The sequence below is a fragment of the Corella eumyota genome, chromosome 1 (assembly GCF_963082875.1).
Source record: "Corella eumyota chromosome 1, kaCorEumy4.1, whole genome shotgun sequence".
Lineage (NCBI taxonomy): Eukaryota > Metazoa > Chordata > Ascidiacea > Phlebobranchia > Corellidae > Corella > Corella eumyota.
The window spans coordinates 5589887-5613113 of record NC_137490.1 but is presented as its reverse complement, the minus strand read 5'-3'; the positions used below and the strand labels follow the sequence as shown (position 1 = coordinate 5613113).

Sequence of the window (23227 nt, the reverse complement as noted above, 5' to 3'; positions counted from 1 at the left end):
TATTTAAATTTGATGTTCTTTATCTTTATATTGTATTTAAGGTAAAACTGGCTATTTTTATTTAGTACATTTATTTAAAAAATACAGTAGTAAAATGTCAAAATTGGTTAAACCATGTTTATTGTTGTGTCGATGTAACGTTTTTGGTCAACATTTAAATTTTCTAAGTTTGATGCATTGTTATTTTTCGTCAATGTTATTTATAGAAAAAATAGTAGAAATCTAAAGTAATAGTAAGCATGGCGACCGAAAAACTTAAAAAGCGCCAAAAGGAACTTAAATATTGGCGAAGAACCATAACACTCTTTCAAATTGTCATTTTTATTCACAATGTTAGAAACATCGCAGCTCAAGGTGAGAAATAAACGAATTAAATATGTAAACAGTCCGATTTTTGTCAATCTGTCAATGCCAGTCTGTCAATTAGGTTTACTTTCTTAATTAATACCGTGTGTGCAAGAATATACATTTTAAAATTACAACTTATTTTTTTTATTTTTTGTTTAGGTTGTTTGGAGATTAATATTCAACCGAATTCTGGTTCTCCTAATTTGGATTTGTTTTCTAAACAAGAGGTATTAAAAAATATATTTTAACAAATAGGATGCATTATTATTTAATTTATTACATTTTTTTCTTTTTATATAATAATTCTGACTTACAAGATAGTTATTTTATTTCACAGACACATTCCATGGCTGATAAACTTTCAGTTCACAGTAATGAAGTTATGTGAGTCAATTAATTTTTATTTACTAATTTTTATATTTATTTATTTTTGTTGTGGAAGGTCAACTTTATGACCTGAACATAAATCAACATCAGTTACCCCCACCCAGTCTCAAGTTGCCCCTTGACGATTTGAGATATTATGAATTATAATTGCCTGATAATTAAGCTGCTAATTAAGTGTTGGCTTAGTAGGAGTTTGTATCATTATGAACCCTCACTCAAAAGCCTTGCTCAAAAATAATATTTATTCAACTAACGAATGTGTTAAAATTTTTTTATGCAGACAACCAATGCTGATAGAATCTGGTATAATAACATTTGTTCCACCATTCTTAGATTTTGATACAAAGTAAATATATAAAAGTTTTATATATTGTATTCCAGCTGTTTTTAATAACATATCTTTTTTTTACAGTTTTAATTTAAAAAAACAATAAACTTTATAGGGCTTGTTAGTTTATCATATTAAGAATATTTTTTTTGTTTAGTTCAATTGGTGTGCCAAGTGTGAGAGTTGTGCACATTTTAAATCCGCACAAAACTAAACCATTGCCGTTAATATCAATATCTGCACACACTTCACATTTTCATTCTTCATTTTTTGATGAAAAAGTAAGTTTCTCTGTAAATGAAGAACAACTTGTTTTGAAAATTTATTTTGGTTAAATTAATTGCTTATAACAATAAAACAGTAAATGTATTTTTACTTACAAAGTATTTTGATGTAACAAAAATGTATACATACATTATAGGTCTATAAAGTTTTAAAAATCTTTTTTTTTTAATTTTAATAATAAGGTGGTGCCTGCCAATGGGAACACATCTTTTGAGGTTGTATTTCTAGCCAGGATTCTGGGCAATGTTGAGAACACTTTATTTATCAACACTGCAGCAGGAGTGTTTTCATATCATGTAAGTGACCACAGAAATAATTTAAGAGCAATAACAAAATTCCTGGTTTATCTTTTAATCTGATCGCTCTTTTAATATTTATTTGTTTATCTTTGTGGTAGCCTTTAGAAATTCATGGCTTAAAAAATAAAATATTATTTTATTATTGCTTATTAACAATTTTGCAAAGGTGATTTTATTGTAAATTATTTACTAATTTAAAAAAAAATTAAAACAAAAATTTTGATTTAATTATATATACATGTACTTTTAAATTTTGTTGACATTACTGCATTTGCAAAATTCTTTGTTGACTAATTTAAAGTTTTGATTATATTTGTTTTAGGTTTTTGGCATTGGTGTACCAAATGCTTTTAGATTAAGACCTTATCTTGATGCAAAGGTTTCAATAAACAGCAGCTTTTCATCATTAATAAGTATCTATAATCCTACAAGCTCCTCATTACAGGTAAATAATTTAATATGTTTTGTTTTTAAATCTTGCAAGTAGTAAAAAGTAATTGTCAAGTTATATTCAAATTGGGGTTAATTTTAATTATGTAAACTTGGTGATTTTAAAAAATCTGTACTACTTAAAACAAAATTAGCGTTTAAGCTAACTGTAAACAAAGCGTAAAATACTTTTATGGTACTTATAATAACAAACAGACAATTATTTTTGATGCGTACTAATAGGTAACCGAGGTTTACTCATCAAGTGGATATTTACATTTACAACTTCCTAATGGAAAAACAGAGGATACCAAGAAAGCTTGGGTAAAAATTTCATTTGTTTGTTTTTTCAACTAAAATGTTTTAATTCAACTTTAAAAGCTACCTTTACTTATTTATTATAAAGTAATAAGAGCTTTGTCTTTGTAAAGCCTACCTATTAATTTTTAATTTTTCTTTAATAAAGTATAAGTAGCTATTTAAAAATCAGTTCATTTTAAAGCCATTATAAAAATAATAATAACAAATCACAATAAAAATTAAATACAAAATTTCTATCAAAGGAAATCGCCCCGTATGAAACTAAACCATTAATGAAGGCAAGTTTCCTTGGTCAGGTTGCAGACAATCACACTGCTTTTATAAGGATAAAAACCAACTCAACAGATTCAACTCAGTATCTAATATTACCCGTGGAAGTCGAAGTTTCATCAAGTAAGTCTTATTGATCAAGTGCATTGTTAGTTGTGTTTATGGCCTTGATGAATGTTTATGGCACCTTGGGCTGTGTTATATGTATGCAAATTACTTTGTTAAAAATTAAATGTAATTTTCTGTACTTGCACATATTTATTTACATTTTCTATATAACACTTACCCAGAATTCATGTACTGTGTTGACAATATATAAATTCTCCAAACAAATTGTTAAAAAAATCTTTTTATGAAGCCATTGTGTGGTAACTGTTATTGTGGCTTTTGTATGCATTGTTTAACTTGTTTTTGTTTGTTTTTAGAGCCTGGTATTTTTTCTTTGTCAGAATTGCTCGATTTCGGTACATTAACTCAACAGGGTAAGAAAATATTAAACACAAATGATAAGCTACATTTTTATTGCTAAGAAAATAAAAAACGAATTTTTTTTATTTAAATTGACTGAAAAATATATGAATACAAACCTTAATTTTATCTTTTCTTTTTTTGTAATTTTTGTCTATAACTTCTGAGTATTATAACTTTTATTATACAGTTGCCTTTGCAAGTTTTAATTTATTAATGTCATGATGCTATTATATAGTAATAACATGACGTTATTACCTTATCATTAACCTGTCAGTTGTATATTATAGGTAAACTTGTTAAAGGCTATTTTTATTGATTTTATTTTTTTAGATGGTATAAAGACTTTAGAGCTGTTTTTGCTTAACTCTGGGTCCAAAAATATACAAATTTCAAACATAAAAGTATCACCTAATAACCCCGCTGTTAAGATTGATTTCAAATCTATTAAATTAAATTATTCTGAAGCGTTGTATACAAAAGTTGCAAATATATCTTTTAATGGTAAGTCAACAGGCGTTTACTTATGCTTTAATTAATTAAACTGTGTAATTTGTTTAAAACCATAAACTATGTATAAAAGCCAGTATTACATTTAATTTAACCTTTCACATAGTAAGGGTTTATTTACGAGTCTTTGTAAATGTTGTTAAAATTTTTTACAAAAAATGAATAACCTTGTTTTTTTTAAATTGATAACATTAAATTTAATTAATTACTGTGTTTGATTTTATAATAATGATATAATATTCAATGTCAACAATGCTAGAGTATTTTTTGTTTACTTGCTATTGATTAAAAAGCAATTTTAACTGACTTATTTATTTTAAATCTGATAACACAAGAAAAAGTAAAGGTCAAGTCAAATGACTCGTGTATAATATAACCTTATAATAACTGATTATTAACATTTATTTTTATATTTCCAAATGGATTTCAGTTTTGAGTATAAACTTTTGTTTCATTTATTTAACTATTATTTTTATTTATTTACATAGTGAAACTAGTAAAGAACTCAGAACAATGGAGCGGGAAAATCATTGTTACAGCAAGAGAGAAATCGTACAAGAAAATTGAAATACCATATCAAGCTAACATACTTGACGGGTATTTATTTTACTTTATTTTGACCAGTATTAAACTAAATGGGGTGTTTTACTAATACCACTTAGCAATTAATATTTTAACATGATTCGTTAACAAAGAAAAAAATTTTTTTGCATTTTTGTTATATTTCTTTTTAAAAAACTAAACATTTTCTTAATTTTTTTAGAACTTTGGGTTATGTTGAATCATCCACTTACTTTCACATCCCCGATCAAGTAAAAGATTTTGTTTGTTCCGTGAATAAAATTACCTTGATCAACTCTTTTTTATTTCCAATCATTTTGCACAAATTGGAGTTACCAACTCACATCAAAAAATATTACACGGTAAATTAAATTTTAATAAAATATTTTATGTGTATTTATTTATAGTTCATATTTACTAATATTGTTTAAAATCAATTTAGTAATATATATTTTTGTATAACTTCTTACTACCTAATCAAATTAAAATAATAATATTTCATTAAAGTTATTTATTAGAATAAGGTAAATTTTTAATTAATTTTATATTAACGTACAATACATAAATTAACTCAATAAAACTAAGTTAGTTAATTTCTTAATACACAAAGACTTAATTTAATGCTGTACTGAAACAGTATACAAAAACATTTATTATATAATTGGTTTCTAATGACTTTTTAAAAATTAATTTATGCACTCCTGTACAGTGTTGTTTAATTTAGGTTCTCAGGTTTTGATTAGCATAATTAAATCATAATGTTATTTGTTTTTATTAGCCATGATAACTATGGCTTTTAATATATTAAGCAAATAGCCATGATGTCATATTTTCCTTCCTGTTTTAGTAAAGTGTTCTTGCCTAAAATAAATTTCTATTCAAAAATGCATCGGATTTTAAAATAGTTTTTAAACTTTGGTATTGTGTATTTTATATATTCGCTTAAAGTTCACTTTTTATCTATTGCAGCTTTTTTGAATAAGCAACAAAATTGTGTGTCCATACATGTTAATAGAATGTTTAATAATACTAATATAAGCATTATGTTAATATGGTTTTTGAGTATTTAAAAATTAAAAAAATTTTTTTTTTTTAGGTTTTGGATAATCTTTTACCCATTGTGTTACCACCAAAGCAGTTTACTCACTGTTTTTCATTGCAATGCACAAGCCAGGCACATGAGATGTTAACTAAAGGAATAAGCGAGGATAATCATAATGTTTTACTTCATACGAACGTGTCAACTTTTACACTTCCGCTACATGTGTATTCGGGCCTTTTAAAGGTTTGGAATTCAATGTTAATAATTTGATGTTAAAATGTAAACTGCTTTAAAATGTTCAGATTCGTTAAATTCAAAATGTAAGATAAATTATTAATAAAAAGTATATAGTTCATTTATTGCATTAAAATTTTTATTTAAACATTTTTAAAGGTACTTACTTTTTTTATTTGCTAAATTGTATTATAAGACAGTTGAATTTATTTTAAAAAATAAATTATTTTTGTTTATTAATTTTTTTTTAGTATGAGGTGCAAGGCGGAGACGCAGAGGAACTAAATTTTGGAATAATGGGAATATTAGATAAACGATATCTTTATCTAACTATATATAACGATAATCCAATCGATGTAAGCTGTCTTTGCTTTCATATGGTTTTTAAAACGCCCAACCCAACTTTTAAATAAAATTATCTTTAGTGGATTTAATTCAATTTTATCTTCAGGTTACTTATTAACTTGTTAATTCACAGTTTACAAATAATAAAGTTTTGTAACTTTCGTTTTATTATGTAACGCCTTTTTGTGTACAATATACATTCTATTATTTATTTGGCCAAAGAATTGAACTTTGAATGAGTTTTTTGTTATATTGTTTTAGATTATGATTCTATCTTCAAACTGCAGTATCGATGATCTTTCTCTAAATATTGATTCAATAACTTTAAACAATGGTGAACCTTATGAACTAGAATGTAACAAAGACCAGAAAGTAAGTTTTTAGGATTTTATTTTTGTTTAAGGCGTCATATTTTAATTGTTTTTAAAACTAAACAACTTTTGGAGTCATTTTTTAAGTGTTTGTGATTTTTACTTCATTTTTTAATATTTAAAAACAATTGGTATTTTACTATAATTTTAATAAGGAATTATACGAAATAAATTATTAACATTTTTATTTTTACATAACCATTTTTGTTTGTTTTTATTTACTTTATAGTTAATATATAAAAACTTATTATTTTAATTTTAAAGTCTGAAGTTCTGTTACCGAAAAACTCTTACATGTTATTGAGAGTTTATTTGGTAGCTCCAAATGAAGAAACTACATTAAACGGGTCCTTGGACATAGAAACAAAATATCAGGTTTTTAAATATCTTTTTCATATTTTTAAAATTTTATATTTGTTCAATATTAAAAAAATCAAGTTAAATTTTTTTTGTACAACAGCATGTAAATGTTATTTTATAAAACCTGTTTGTGATATATTTAGGTATTAGAAATACCAATCGAGGCTAAAGTTGCAGTCGGGTCATTCACAATAAAACCGGAAAAATTAAAGCTGCCTACTTCGTTTCCAGTATGTAAAACCTTAAAAACTGAATTTAAATTGATATAAATAATTTTTATTTATTTTTCTGTTTACTGATTCTATGTGTTCTAAGGCCAATCTTAAACATAAAGTAACGATACACTAAATAATTTGCCTTGGACAACATGAAAGCAGTGTGGATTAAACACAGGACCTCATGTAGACTTATATACCTTCATTATTACAAAGCAATTTATTTTTTTTTATTAACACTTGATTTTGTTTTATGTTATAGGGAATGATTGTTCATCAAACTATTAGTGTGGAGAGTTCATTTGCACAAGTATCGAAAATTGAAAGTATAACATCAAACGATAAAAGATTTTATTACAGGTTACAGTAATATCAATTATAATAAATTTATTGTAAAAAATGTTAAAGAAAAAAAAAATTCACTGGAAACCCTTTTTTATTTTATTTTTCGATTTATAATTATTCATTTTTTTTAAACTCAAGTATTTTGATAGAAAATTAAAGAATGTGGCAAGTGAATTGGAGCCGGGAAAAGAATTAAAAGTTGGAAAAATTTATTTTGATTCTCGGCAAACTTGTAAACCGGATCGTTGTTATGTTGGTCTACCGACTTCCACAACAAGTAAGTTAATCAAATAATTTGTTTATTTTTATATTTTTAAAATCAAAAAAGCTTATTTTGTGTTTTTGTAATGTGTTGTTAATTAAATATATAATTTGGTCATAATTATGGCATTGTCTATATGCTATTCTGAAAATAAAATTGTTAGTTTTTTACATTCATTTAAATGCCTATACTTAGTACATGCCTATACTTAGTACAAAAAATATATTTTGAAATTTGTTAAAAAAATGGTATTTTTAGCTGGCCATCATTGGTTAACAACCCTAAACCTTGGCAAGGAAGCTCCAGAGCAGGATCTTAAACTTTACAAGTTGTTGAGGGAAAGATGGAATCAAATTAAACAAGAAAATCTAACCAAGTAAGATTTTTTTTTTTAGGAAAAATAAAAAAGTAATAATTTAAATATATATACCTTAATCATAACTTGTTTAGTTTTACATTCAAACTGCTAATTTGTGATATTATTAGTCTTTTAATATTTTTTACATGTTTATTTAAATGTTTAAAGGGTTGCTACATCATTCAACCTTCAAACAAATCTACTTCAAAATTATGATATTTCCACGTTGGCAACCCTGTATTGGCCTTCTTTGTTAGATGAACCTAAATTCACATTCCCACTCACTTTAGTGGGAAAAACTTCTGTAAGTTTACAAAAAAATTATGACAGATTTTAAAAAACAAACAGGTTTATTTTGTTTCTGCATTACAAAAATATGAATCTTGAATATTAAACTTACTTTATTATTTGTATTTTTAACTTATGGGTCAACTAATATAAATTATTTTTTTTTTATTTTTTGCTTTATTTTTTAGGTTTCAGAAATCACTTTATTCAATCCTTCGGATTTTCCTATCATCCTTCAAATCCTTCCAATTTCTTTTTACCCACAACCCCTTGTTGTATTAGATGCCCTTCAACAATCAGAACTAGTTAACAGATGCGATTTTATACTCGATAATCTTGATATTTTTCAAATCAAAATGCCAAATAATTTTGTAAGTGGTTTATTAATTTTGTGATATTTTAAATTTATATTTAAATTGTTTATGTTAATTTTTAAAAAGTTGTTAAGAGTCAAAAAAATAATCATTTTTTCTTAACTAATTTACAATAAATTTTAAGTTTTTTTTAAAGTCATATATTAGCGATATTTTTATACTCAAAAATTAATAAAGTTGGTGTAACTGAACACAAAAATGATTTTAACTTTAAATAATTTCACCTTTAAAAAAAAAATTAAAGTTAATTAAAAAAAATGAAAAGGGAAGCCCTGTTTGTGATGATGTAGAAAGTACTAACGTGTATACATTTACTACGCTACTTAGTACTTTTTATGTCACACAAAAAATATGGTAACCTGGTTTTTTATGTTAATCATTTTCCAGTATTTTAGAAAATTAAATTGTAAGTACTACATACATTTTTAAAGGTTCTAAAGGCATTTTATGATTCATTGTCAACCATACTAACATGCTATATACATCGCTTACAAAATTGCAAAACTCTGCAACATAGCACTTTAAACAATTGTAAATTTTTATTTTTCTTAAAAAAAAAATTTTTTATAGTCTACTCAGGACACGTTATCACAAATGATGTGGTTGGAATATACTTTAAATGGAAAAACAAACAGGAGCTGTATCAACATGTTTCTTAATCCCGGACAAAAACAAAAAGTTGAGATTTCTTTTTCGCCAACAACTGACTCTATCGCATCCACTGTGATTTTATTAAGGTAAAAAAATTTTAAATCTGTTAAAAATAAATTTAAATAACCTTAATTTGTATTAATGTTAATGTTTTTGTAAAAATTAAAATAAAATAATATCCCGAACTGCCGAAGGCAACTCAAGACTGGGTCAGGGTAACTGATGTTACCCTATGTTTACGTCGTAAAGTCGACCTTCCCACATCAAGGATAAATAAATGTAAAAAAATAAAAATAATACATGAAAATTATAATAGTTTTAGCAAAACAATATATATACATCATTTTTTAATGCAGTTAACTACCTTTATAGCATATAAAGACATTAACTAAACTGCAAATACATGCAAATGATAAAATAATTTTTAATAAAATTTGATTATGATGCAAAATAATAAATGTAAGTAAGCAATTAGTCATCAAATCATAGTAAAAGTAACTGATGACTAAACTAGCAATATAAGATGTTTAAATATATGTTTAAATCATAAAATAATTGTCATAACCTTTATATAAGTTTATTAATCACTACATGTGTGTTTTATCATCATATGCAGGTTACATATTGCTTTTGAACTTTAAAAAATCACAAATATAAGCTAATCAACACTTTTAATTTCTCACTTAAATTTAAAACTTTAATTTAAAAAAATTTATTTTTTTTAATTTTTTTAGGAATAACCTTACAATATTGGATTATCTTTTTGTCGAAGGAACTGGGGTTACGGAAAGGTTAAAAGTGGGTGGAAAATTATCTGACAGTCCGGGCGAGTCTCTCAGGTTTAAATTAACCGAATCGTTGCTTAGAGATTGTAATTCAGGTAGTTTGCAAATTTGTTTAACTTAGTTTGTGTAAACTAACTTGTTTGCGTAGGGCGTAGGTTGCTCAAATTAGGTTTTTAAATAATTTTATTTAAAAATTGCACTGAATTTTAAAACTTTTTTCAATTATTTAAGTAAAAGAAAAAATTTTTATGTTTTTATAGAAATGCCTTTTGTCACTACTGACTAATTTTTTTCTCAATTATTTTACAGAATTTTTATATTTTAATTAATTTTAAAACATTTCATTTTCTTTTGTCATTTTCAGCAGAACCCAAAACTGATTCACCTTCTTTCACTGTCCGCAAATCGTTCACTGCCAAAAACTTGGGTTTATTACCGTTACAAATCCTATACATGATGATAGATAATTATCCATGTGAGGGTTACGGTTTTCGTATTTTGGATTGTAATCCCTTTCTTCTTCAACCCAATGCAACAAGACCAATAATAATTGCGTAAGTTCATATACTAATTTTTTAACCTAATTATATACATTATAAATTGTTTTTTCTAAAAATTATTTTTTCTAAAAAAATAAATTGTTTTTTCTAAAAAAACTAGCCAGTAATTACAAGTATATTTAATGATGGATTAGTGTTAATATAATATTATTTAAATATTATTTTTACTGATTAGTAATTACTTTTCCTAAGTTAAATAAGAAAATATATAGATTTCTCAAGACTTTTTTGTGTAAATATCATTTTTTAAATTTCCTTAAAATGCTTTATTTTCTTTTATGAGTATGTAATTGCTAGGTTTGGGACGTTTAAAATAGAGTACTTTTTTATATGTTTTGCATGAAAACTTGGGATATTTTATATATAATCCAAACGACTGGGTTTGGTGACCATGCCAAAACATACTTAAAATTTTTATGTTAATATTATTATTTGTGGCATGTTTTTATTCATTAAATTGATTTTGTCATTTTTTCCCGTCGCATTGATGTAATATTTATTATATATATATATCTTATTATTCACTGTCACTAATGCGCGAAAAATCATAATAAATAAATTCTTTTTATTTACACAGATATACCCCAGATTTTACAAGCTCCAAAGTTTTTCGAACATTAAGGATCGTATCTTCCCAGGGCTCTGTGTTAACTTTTAATTTAAACGCGACTTTACCACATTACATGTTACCTGTATGTCAAGAAGCAATCCCGCGACCGGCGTGGGAAAAAAATCTTTATTTTTTTATCACAATCATGATCATTTCACTTTTTATCGGCGTTTTGCTGGCTTCTTATTTAGAGGTAAGTCAATATTTTATATTTTGTTTTGTTTTTTATTTAAATTTATTTTTACTAAAATGTTAGAGAAAAAAGAGAATTTTAATTATATTTTAAAAGAAAGAGAACTTTGGTTATGCTTAATAAGAAAAAGAACTTTAGTTATAATTTATATGTTATTGTTTGATGCCTATATTTTTACTGGGTAGTTCTGAAATATGGGGTGTGTAAACGATAACAAAAATTTGCTAAATGCGGAAAGGGACAAAATTTTTATACCTTTTCCTGATATTTCCTTGCCCTTAATAGTCAATTTCGTATCATCCCTTAGCCCTTTAGGTAAATACTGCATTCATCTCGCAGTAAAGTACAAACGTTTCGTGCTGCATTTTGCGAATTTTTGATAGCGTTTCCATAAGGCCCCGCACTATCCCGTACTTTAGTATTGCCTTTTTTACTGCCCTAGTTTTGTAAAGTATTAAAGGGTAAAATTAAAATATAGTTATTTAACATCTTAAAAATAAAAATTTTTGTTTCAATACAGGCAATGAATATATGGGAACCGTTTGTGCGGTTGTTTAAATTTACTGAAACCGACATTCAACCTGATAACATAAAAAAATTTGACCTTCAACAAATAGCAACCAATTACATCAGTAATGTAAAGTCACCTGATCAATCAACAAAGTAAGTGAATACAGAAACACTTAATTTTTAGTTTAAAAATGAATTGCATTTAAATTAAATGTGGATTATAATAAAATTATACTCAAAATTATAAAAGGTATTTTAATTTAAATTATTTATTAAAAGATATTACTAATAAATTATTTATTTTTAAAACATAAATAAATTTATAATATATTGAGATTATTTATTTAATGGTTAGCTACACTTTTAAATTTTATTATTTTTTTGTTTTAGCTCATTTAAAAATATAAACGGTGCAAAACTCGAAATAGCTCCACCTTCTGGCACTTTACCCAGGTTAAAATTACTCTTTACTCACATTCGTCATTTCAATTATCTTCAACTTATTCAAAATATTCCGTGGTTCTATGCAAAAACCGAGTCCAAAAACTCGCAAGAAAACGAGCTTGACAAATTATTGAAAAACTCACCCGCTCCAGTGGTGACAGAAGAGTTTTTACGACAGACCAGCGTCGGAGCTTTAGTGCCCCCGGTTCGACTCAGTAGAAAACAACTTCGAAAACAGAAAAAGAACAATTACGAAAATGCCCGAAATTTGAAACTAAGAGGTCGACAACCTTCTGTCAATCTCAAAACTAAAACGGAAGTGATCGAAAAAAGTGTCACCCCTCCTTCTTCACCTAATGTCTCCGACATTTCTATCTCGCAGAATAATTCGGATATTTCGTCGAGTATTGAAAGTAGTAGAAGTAGGGAATGTAGTTCTTCAAGTAGCAGGGCAGATGGCGAAGAGTTTAAACCAAGTATTCCAACAGTGGAAGGTACTGTTGTTAAAAATTTAAATAAAAATTAATTTTAAATTATTATTCAGGTTTTTGTTTTAAACGCATTTTAAATAATTTTACATTGAAAAAAAAATTATTTTAAAATAAAATTTTACATAGATTTGATTATAAAAAACAAAAAAATTAAATAGAAAAATTAGCAAGTAATATTGTTACAAAACTAAACTTTATTAATTCGTTTTGTCAAAAAATTTACCCAGTTCCAAAAAAGAGAAAAAGAATAAAGAGTGCTCCACCTTCTCAAATAACAAGTTACCATGACGATACCTCTTCCACTACCACGGAGAAATCTAACGAAGATTTTGATATCAACGAAGAGGTGACTTATTTTTACCTAAAAAATTTAAATTGGTTGATTTGAACAATTTTAAGATGCCTAAAAATTTTTTTTTAAATTTTTGTTGCAGACATCTTTTCATAAAAATAAAAAGCCGTCTTGGAAAGCCAACAACAATAAAAATTATTCAAGTAAAAAGTATAATACTGAGAGCAAACCAAAGTTCAAAACCAAGTAAATTTTTTTTATTTAATACAAAATCTTCTATTTGTAGTAACTAATACCAATAACTTAACTAAAAACCTTTTTAAACAGGTTTGAATTGCCAACTACTTACAACCATAGTTATAACGAAGGGATAAGAAATCGTAAAAACTTTCAACAAAACCAACCACAATTTGTCAGAACAATTTCGCCAATTACCAACAACCAAGTAATAAGCAGTTTATTTTTTTTAATCTAAAGTCAAATTTACCTATTTGTTTATGCATTTTTAAAGAAGCTAAAACCTCAAAATAAAACATAACAAAAAATATTAAAAAGTGATGCTAAAAATGAACCTAACAATAATCTACTCTAATAGTTTGGTTAATAGTTACTATAAACTGTTAGCAACTGTAGTCTCCACCCTTTTCACCTCTTTGATAAGTGTCTATTACCAAACAGTTTATTTGATTGTTAAGTTCTATTTTTACATCTTTTTTTGGTTATTTCAGCTGCCTGTTATATAGTTTTTAACTAATATGTTTTTTTGCTTTAGCCGCTAAAAGTTATGTCATCATCAAATAGTACTTCTTATGATACAAGCAGCAACGAGGATCCTGCATGGGAAATCCCCAGTTCGAAGACCACCAGACAAGGTAAATATCGACATTTTACAAAACAAATGTGTGCTGAAAAATGCTGTCAGTACATACTGACAAATTTTTAAATACAAAATTTTATTTGCTGGATTTATTTTTGTGTTTTTTAGATGATGATGAAAATATGAGAAATATTGTTGAGGAAACGAAAAAAGCAGATAAAAGAAGAAGAGAAATTACCCCGCCCTACAGCAAGGTAGGATTTCAATATTCCTGTTTTTTGGTCAAATAATTAAAACAAAATTTTTTTTGCAGAAAATCATGGTTAGAACCAGCTCCCCCCCAAACATTTATTCTAATGGAAAAAATTTCAATAAAAGTAAGTTTAATTACAATTTAATTTATATAAACTCTAAAAGTATTTAGTTTTTTTTTTATTTACTTTTGAATCACTTGTTCTCAACTAAACTCTAGTAGTCTTTAGTTCTTGTTAAATATCTCTTGTTTTTTGTTTCTTTTCGAGGACTGAACAGTACGAACGCATACTTTTTAAAGAATTTTTTTTTAATTTTTAGGCCTTTCTTCAACAACCTCTAAACCATCTGCATCAAGACCTCGTGGTCAATTAATGAAAACTAAAAGTGTCCCGGACGCCTTTCCTGTTAACTCAATTTACCCAACTAACAGTTCACCGATCAACTCTAACAACAGAAGATATAGCAACAATGAATCCCCTACTTCTAATTTCTCTATGTTTGCCTCATCGGGTAAATTCAATATTTAAAATTATTAAAAGAATTTTGTGATTTTTTGGTGAAAATGTAACTCAAAAATAATAAATACATTTCTACTTTGACTATACCATAGAATAGCATTACTTTCAAATTAATTTTTTATTTTGATTTTTTGGGGAATATGTATATTTATAGGTTATAAAAAAATGTAGTTTGTCTCTAAAAAATTGTTAGTTTTAATGAATATTTTAAATATTTAATTATCAGATAACTCTCCCAGCTCACAGACTATAACACCACCCTTAAGTATGATGACAAATCCTCTGCCACAATGGAACAACTTTGGACAAAACTCTTTTAATATAACTGAGGGTAAGTAAAAAAGAAAAAAATAACCATTACAAAATCATAAAAAAATTAATAGTTGAGAATTCTGGATTTACATTTTCATAATTTACTTTGTTTAGAATTGCAAACCTTTTTTAAAATATTAAAAATATCCTTTTTTAGAAAATATTTTTTGTTTTTAGACGTGATGTCATCTTATGCTGCCCACAGTCAAGCCAGCTTTAAACCTACAGTCCGTTACCCATCATCTGTACAATGGACATTCCCTACTACAGCGTTCGAAAACAACCCTTCAACAACCTCTTGGAATACAGGCACAAACCTCATGGGTGTTAACACAACCAGGCAATCTCCAACTACTTTGAGTGCTGTAGGTGAGAATAGTATGTGGAATTCAGGTGCGCAGAGTACACATGCTATTTGGTCGGTGAGCAACTCAGTGACTATGGATGAAGATAGGAATACAGCAGAGGTTAGTTTTTGAAATTTTCGATTACCCTCTTTTTTATCATAAAAATGTTAAGTTTTTGTTTGTTTTAAAGGAAAAATAATTGTCTAAAATTAATACACTTTTTTATGATAAAAAAGTTATTTTTTCCCCCCATAAAATAAACATATGCCAAAGTTAAAATCTGGTAAATTATGATTAGTTATATTTATTTTTGAGTTTTAGTTTTATTTTACCACAGTTGGTAGGCTGGTTTAAATTTTGTGATGATATTAATTTATTTGTTATTGTTTAAGAATGATCCACTTGGTTTGAAAAGTATTTGGAATTCGGCCAGCAGATCAAAAAGGCACTCCTCGAGTAACGGGGGAAATTTGTTTTAAATATGAAAAAAATATTGAGCTCACTAACTAATAATTCAAATAGTTTAAAATCAGTTTTTCATGGCTGTTTAATTGAAACAGAAAAGTTCTTTTTTTTATTACGTAACATCCTATTTTGGTTTTAAATTTAAATTTTGGTATCAGGGTCTGTGTTTCTGATTTTTTACTAAACTTTTTTATGCACTTTTATTTCTCGAGTATCAAATGTTTTTATCCGTATTTACGTTTTTTACTTCTTTCTCTAAAAAAATTAGAACCCACCAAAAAACAGCTTAAGTTCTTCCTTTTCTCCAGTTTTATTTCCATTTTTGGTTTTTAAGACATTCCAACTGCTTCTTATATTATTTCTAATTTCAACTTTATAAAAAATCGTGTTAACTTTTCAAATTACGTTTGGCTTACTTAATTTCAAATAAAAACTTTTTTTCTTTTATGTTTTAAATTTTTTTTAGGTTGATTTTAAGTATGTAAGGGTTTATAAAACCGCAATATAAGCATTGTGCACTTAAAGAAGTGGTTCGGTCGCAGAGTTTCTTTTTTAATTATGTTAAAATTTTCCAACTTACAGTTTTTGAGATATCGGGATTTACAAGTAATAGGGAAAGTCCCAACGCTTGCGAGTCACGTGACGCACGACGTCATGGTCGTAAGATCATATGCTGGCAGACATAGAAAAATGACCTTATTTTGTCCTTTCTGAGCCGTTTGTTGTACTTTTTTTGAAATTTTTTTTTGCAGAAAACAAACTTAACATAAAAAACAATATTTAGCCGTATTATATAAGACATTTTTTACTTTTAATATATTTTTAATTAGGTAGGCTGTATTTGAAAAATTCTAACAAATTAAGGTTATCTTGTTAATTTTAGATGTTAATTTTAGAGAACTAGATTACCATTACTAGTTGCGAAATTACAAAAAAACAACAACAAGTACATGTGGTACTTAAACCCTAGACCTTCCGTGTAACATAAAATGAATATGTATACTTTTAAACACTAAAATCACGCAATGGTTTGTGGGTATTCAAGGTTAGTATGGTGTATACTATTAGGGTTAAAAGTGAAATATTAATAACTGAAAATACACCAGACCATTATGTTTTTTATATACAGCTAATTTATTTCACGAGAGATTAGAAAAATGGTAAACGGATATTATGTATGTGTAAATCAATTGCTTTGGTAACTTTAGTAAGTAAATTAGTAAAACGTAATAATATGTGGGTATTTTATACAAAAGTTCAATTATTTAAAAATGGCAAAACTGTTATATATAGGCAGGCATGATAAAATTTAATATTTATTTAAAATAATGGTTTATAAAAAATGTTTAAAAGCAATGAGCAAGCGAGCAATAAGTACAGAAATGCGTGACCGTATAGAGTACAAGGTTTGTTATGATATCTTTGTCCTTTTTTCTCTTTCAAATGTATTATAAAATGTAAATTTTTTTAAACACGTTGCATATTAGTTAGATGGTAAGAGAAAGTCCAACTATAAAGGCTTAGACTTATAGAGGACGGTACCTAAAGTAGGTCTATAGAAGGTCTATACATAGCTTAATATTTAGTTATGCCAAAGTGACATCATTAACTATATTTGTGTTACTTACGTAGGGCTGACGGCGGTTAACGTAACCAAGTCATAAACGCAAGATTCTAAATATAACAGATTGTTTGTGTCTGTTGACAATATATTAGAGCATTCTTTTCGTGTAACTTAAACCGTATATTTGTTCGTATGATTTACTTTGATCCGAGAGTATAATATGGCCTTCCAGCTATCCAAGATTTGTCTTCACGTATGGGCCTAGGACTGGGAGAGTCTAAACTAGCTGAGTTGTTCACGTTAGGCGACATTATCAAAGGTGACAACTTTCTTCTGTTGTTTTCGCGGGAATTGTCCGAGGCATGCAAAGCAGCATTCGTGTCAATCTTAAGTTTGTCCTCAAAATTTAAATTTAAACCTTGTGTCGCTGGGTTGTCATCAGAACTGGTTTCGCTATCCGGGACTTCAATTTCAACGACCTCGTATTCGTCACTGTCGTATTCTTCTCCTTCTTTGTATTCGATTATTTCGTCGTCTGTTGAAGCTGGCTCTAGGTTCTCCTGTTTTTGTAATATTGGTTTTGGAGAAGTTCGTTTGAAAATACTCGGCTCTTTCGTTTCTACGTTTTGCTCGCTTTGCGCTAGTTCCTTTTTATGGGGTGGGTCAACCTTATGTAATATAAATTATGGTTATCACTTATCAGTAGCTATAAAATACAAAAAGGCACTGATACATTTTAAATGCAGTTTGTAGTAAAAATCTCACGTGTTTTAAACATTGCATCGGTGATTTGCTTCTTAGAGAATGCAATAAGTCGCCCCTAGGATCGGGCATAGCTTGTTTCTTAGGCTGGCTTTCCTTATTTAGCGTCTGAAAGTAAAATAAAAGTTAAAGTTTTTTTAAAACCAAGATCCTATTGATATAACTCTTTTAAAACGGTGATTACCTTTTTAGTTGTTTGTTGATTCTTTTTCGGTTTGACTTCTTTGTTTGATGTTTGTTCTTGGTGTTCGTCAGGCAACGAAACTCGTCCCAGTAATTTGGAAGTAAACCAGGACTCAAGAAGTTTAACTTCGTGGGGGTTCATTTTTTCAAGTAAGTTCTAAACCAACATTCACATGTGTTAAATAAAATTGGTGTATATTTATTTCAATATTTTTAAACCCATGGTAATATTTGACTATGTGTATAAATACATGGTTGGGTATATTTCTTAAAACTTACCTGAACGTCATTTTCCCGCAATAATCCGTTACTGTCAAGATTGAGATCTTTTAACTTTTGCAATCTATCTGATTTTTCCTTTCTGTACCACTCACTGCTGGTCTGCCGACGCAGCTGCGGTCTTTGTGGCTAAAATAAACATTAACAATTTTTGAATATATTCACAATTTAGTATTAACATAACATAACCCCTGTAAACTTTATCTAGATTTATTTTTTTAGACATGAACAACATAAGTTCTTACAATTCCAGACTTTGCCCTAAGTTTTTGTTCTGCAACTCTCTTCTTGCGAACGTTATCCATGTTCTTTGTCAAGTAATTTGAAGCACTCATTCGTGGGCCTGGGTTGGCGAATTGATAACCAAACCGAAGAAGAGTCCTACAACAAATAAATCAAGCTTTTAAACCGATTTTAAGAAATAATACAGATTAATGTTATGTTTTTCTGTTTTTACTTGTTGTCTTTCAAGATCTTTGCGAATTCGTGCTCGACTTTGGCACCGAAAATATGTCGTTGGTTGTCAATTCTTAGTTCCATCAAACCATGATTTCTTCGCAATGCAGCAACAATACGTAAAGCTCCCTCACCTAGGATTTAAAATCAAGTTAAAATTCGTTAACATACGATTAATTTTACCTGGGTTGGTTAACTAACTATTTCAAATCTTGACCTGTAATAAAGTTTGACTCCACATTTAATTTTTCCAATGTTTTGTTTCGCTTCAGCATTGAGGCAATCGCACGGCCCGCTCTGTCGGTTAGTCCAGTGTTTGCCAGCAGCAGGTTTTTAACGTGCGTGTTTTCAACCATAGCGTTTGCCAGCTCTTCAAACGTTTCCATATTCACGTTTTGTATGTTGTTGAGGTTAACCTATGTAATATTAGTTTAATATTACTTTTAAGTATCAAGAAAAGGCTATGCTTATATAACCGAATACTGAACAGCATGTAAATCAACGTTGGTGGTAAGTAAAAGTCTTTTGTTTAAGTTTTTATGTGAGGTTTATACATTTAAAGTTAGGGACAAACAATTTAGTTGGTAATTTATTTCACCATAATAACTCAAATTTGCTTGAATTGTGGCCTAGTTGTTGTTCCGTAAACACCATAATTATCTCAAATATCAAATAATTTATAGAGATGATTAAAATGTTATTGTGTCATTCCTACAATACGATGTTTATAACTTGAAAGGCAATTATCGACCTATAGATTTTAATAAGAATGTCTCTAAGGGTTTAGACAAACCGGTCAACAGCTGCATGATTGAAGATAGTTAAGCGCTTACATCCTTAAATATTGACATTTCTTTATAAAAAGGTCTAGCCCAAGCAAAGTAATTAATAAATAAATCAACTAAGTAAAGGCTATTTGGGTTTAAAAAGAAGTTGTACGATATACAGACTTTTAAAAAAGAATCTTAAAGCAATTCTGTTTAGTTTTGCAATTCTAAATGATCTAGACTACAAACAATTTCTACTCCTATATCTAATATAACATACCATTTTGTAATGTTTTTTTATGTTAAATTTTCGCTGTTATTCATAAAAATGCATCAAAAGGTGCGCCAGTATTAAAAGTAGTCCTGAAGATGTAAAATTCCATCTTATTTATAAAACTCAAACGTTTACCTCCGTTAATGTTGGATCATTTTCCCAAACCCTTAACATCGTCTCCTCAACGCTGTTCGGATTAATCGATAGTTCACCGATGACGTCATACGACTCGGCGCTCGTGCTCCCCGCAGTCGTCGATGACGTCACGGTCATGATGTCATCGCATGAATCGGTTTCGCGTGACGTGGCCTTAAGTCTCCTGTGGACATTGTCGTTCGCCTCGGTAACGGCAATGTCGACCGAACTCGCGCTATCGTCTGAATCGTTGTCACTTGGTTCGTATTTTTCCTCGATAATTGTCGCCTGGTTATCGTCGTCCGCTGGTTTCACACCCGAGGTCACGTGTTTTAGGCAAACACCGTGAAGAACGTCGTTCACCTTAGCTGGCTCTCTGGTTTTTACCTAAATTTAAAGTTTTTTGATTTGGGTCGTATACAATTATCTGAATATGTTTTGTTTCGAAATATTTGTTATATTCTGTTTTTTAGCCTACTTACTTATGAGAAAGCCTTAGATTTATATTGTGAATTAATAAAATTAACAATTATTTGGTAAAGCTATAGGGTAAAAAAATTAGTATAACCGATAGTTTTTAAATTGCGCCATACTAAGACAAACATTTTTATTGATAAAATGCATTTTTTGTTTTACTTGAGTTATTTTAGTCTAACGAAAATTATATTTATTTTATTGACATTTCATCATTAATATTTAATAACGATTGATCTCAACTGTATTACTAAAATTAACTGACGTAAATACTTAAAATGCTTAAATTTTTTGCGTGAAATTACTAGATTAGATTAGTGTGCGTTGCTTTAACGTACATTACAATATGTAGAAGTTAAGTAGAATGTCAGTAGAATTTAAACAATTTACAATTCAAGGCACCATTTAAAAAACATTAAGTTGACTCATGAACTACTGGGAATACGATTTACATATTAACTAATCTATGTTTCCATTTGTTTTAGTTGTAGCTCCGTTATATGTTAAATGTGTTTATTGTAGCCCTTATCATGTGACCCGATGTAACAGTTTAATCGCGTCCGACAGTCGATTGCATCTCGTGATTTTATAACACGATTGCTTAGCGGTTTTGTGTTTATTTTTTCAAAGCACATTACAGGGTTCTCTTAAAATAAAACAACTGAAGTTGAATATTCGCATTTCTTATAAACATTTTTAATCTTTGATCGTGTTTATTTTTTTGGCATAAGTTGGCGTGAAACCCCGTGTAACTTAACCTGACATTTCACTTCCTAATTCAGTAATCTACCCAAAATATCACTAATTCCCAATAACCGGAATTTGGTTGGGTTACACGAAGAGTTTACCTTTTTAAGTTTTGGTCTTAAGGTAAGCATCTCGGAAGTGATGTGATTTGCATTTACGGCTGGACCATTTCTGTCTTCTTTTGCTATTTTAGAGCTTCTCCTTTTAAGTAGTGAGCTGTTTTTTCGTGTGTATCGCCTCAATCCAATACTGTTTGCTCTAGTGGTTCTGCGTCTATAATTTCGTTTATTAGATAGTGGTTATGTTATATATTTTATGAAGTAAAAAAGGGGAAAATCAAGTTTTTAAATCACAATCGATAGATATTAAAATAGAGACCTTCACAATCTTTTTATAAATTTTTTTCATTACTTTGATCTTTGTTTAGCAGCTTGAAGTAGTTCTCTCTTCAATTCTCCTCCTTCTTCGCTACTTTGTCTCTTCAATTTCTCCTTTGAGGGAGTTTTACGTAAAGTAGGAACTTTAAACTGCCGCAATGGGCTTTTTCCTTTTAAAAAGTAAAAAAAAAATATTACATTTACATGAAAATACATATAAATAGGACTTAAATATAAAAGTCTTAATCTTAATCAACTTATCCAACTTTACATTGAATTATACAACAAGTTAAAGCGTTATTGCATATTGTTGGGGAGTTTAAAAAAAATCATTCACAGCATACTCTAACTATTATTCTATGAAAATGGATATGTTGTTTATTAGTTACGTTATATTTTATTATTTACTGACCAAGTCTTTTTCTTTCATCAACTGATGATCTTCTTCTGGCGTAGTGATAAGGGATATTTTTTCCTTTTGGTTCTGCCTTTGCTTCAGGGGATTTTGGAGGCTATAGTTAAATAAATAAACACTATTTATAACTTTTACTAAAATAAAATTAATCATTTTAGTTTATTTTTTAAAAATTTTAAGAGTTTGCGTACCGGAGAATATTTTAAAAAATTTAAGAGTTTGCGTACCGGAGCATGGAACTCTTCTTCTTCTTCCCGCTCCGAGATGTCGGATTCGGATGTTGTGTCGAAGTGGTGGTCGGAGGATTCTTCCTCGGATTTTTCTTCCGGGATCTGATTTAAAACCTCGCGATCTATTTCTCCCTGAAATCAAGTAACTTAAATTACAATTGTATTTTAGGAATTATGGCAAAATTTTTTTATTTTAGTTAACATTTAAACGGTTAAATTTTAGTGTGTAAATATACTTGTTAGTAACTATACAGATATCTAAAAGTATTAAGGCTATATCGCAACAAATACGTAACAGCACTAAACCACTATTACTATCAGCCTTACCTCTAATTGTTCTAACTCTTCTTGTGTCATACAAGATAGAATTTCATCTTCGTTTATATTTCTATACTTTTCCAGCATATTCTCATAACTTTCGTTTGGCCTTTGCTCCATTTTGCTTATATTAAATCAAGTTTTCTTTCAGATTCTCATACTTAAATTACCCTTCAAATTCAAAAAAAGCTAGTTACTAACTGATACATGTATTTGAGATTAGTGTTACATAATGTAGAGCTATGTTTTCAATGTCTTTAACAGACAGAATTATGTTGGTCTTTTGATTAGGTCTGGAAAACGTATTCCTTGTGTTATCACTTCTATGACTGAGTGTTTGTGTGTAAGTGGAAACTATAAATATAACAGCGGTAGCTGATCGACTTAGCCTATCAGATATGCACAAGTCCCAGGAGTTTTTGATTGGTTTTAACCTGTTCCAAAACTTCATATATCGTTCATATCAAACTACGTGACCAAGTTGGCATTATTATTTTTGCACAACTGGTAATATTTTAAATTCATTTTAATAATGGAATTGATTTTTGCTTTACCCATATGGACAATCAATGTAAATTACGTAATGGTAAAATCAA

General features: G+C 28.2%; 2 protein-coding genes across 3 annotated transcripts; one reads left to right on the top strand and one right to left on the bottom strand.

Moving 5' to 3' along the window:
• The first annotated feature begins 221 nt into the window (after positions 1-221).
• On the top strand, positions 222-16097 carry LOC145764024 (transmembrane protein 131-like). Of its 2 annotated transcripts, none has more exons than XM_082575587.1 (39): positions 222-354; positions 508-575; positions 686-732; positions 1016-1081; positions 1221-1344; positions 1531-1644; positions 1970-2092; positions 2320-2400; positions 2640-2790; positions 3093-3149; positions 3469-3639; positions 4134-4242; positions 4409-4568; positions 5303-5491; positions 5734-5838; positions 6089-6199; positions 6463-6573; positions 6702-6788; positions 7036-7133; positions 7268-7395; positions 7639-7756; positions 7907-8042; positions 8215-8397; positions 8971-9137; positions 9786-9931; positions 10204-10390; positions 10974-11199; positions 11720-11862; positions 12100-12647; positions 12872-12990; positions 13079-13182; positions 13264-13381; positions 13709-13808; positions 13922-14007; positions 14067-14130; positions 14327-14518; positions 14753-14857; positions 15016-15305; positions 15578-16097. In XM_082575587.1, exons 1-39 carry the CDS (start codon positions 240-242, stop codon positions 15662-15664), a joined length of 5334 nt encoding a protein of 1777 aa, XP_082431713.1. In that variant the 5' UTR covers positions 222-239; the 3' UTR covers positions 15665-16097. The 2 variants fall into 2 exon arrangements, with proteins under 2 accessions (XP_082431713.1, XP_082431712.1); XM_082575586.1 differs by having other exon boundaries at positions 10201-10390.
• A 390-nt stretch (positions 16098-16487) lies between these two features.
• Positions 16488-22808, bottom strand: LOC145750878 (uncharacterized). The gene is made up of 13 exons (XM_082566954.1): positions 22641-22808; positions 22311-22445; positions 22081-22180; positions 21703-21838; positions 21393-21564; positions 20071-20457; positions 19112-19310; positions 18896-19028; positions 18684-18819; positions 18439-18567; positions 18161-18316; positions 17980-18084; positions 16488-17882 (listed from the first exon to the last, which is right to left on the bottom strand). Exons 1-13 carry the CDS (start codon positions 22749-22751, stop codon positions 17412-17414), a joined length of 2370 nt encoding a protein of 789 aa, XP_082423080.1. The 5' UTR covers positions 22752-22808; the 3' UTR covers positions 16488-17411.
• Between the last annotated feature and the right edge of the window lie 419 nt (positions 22809-23227).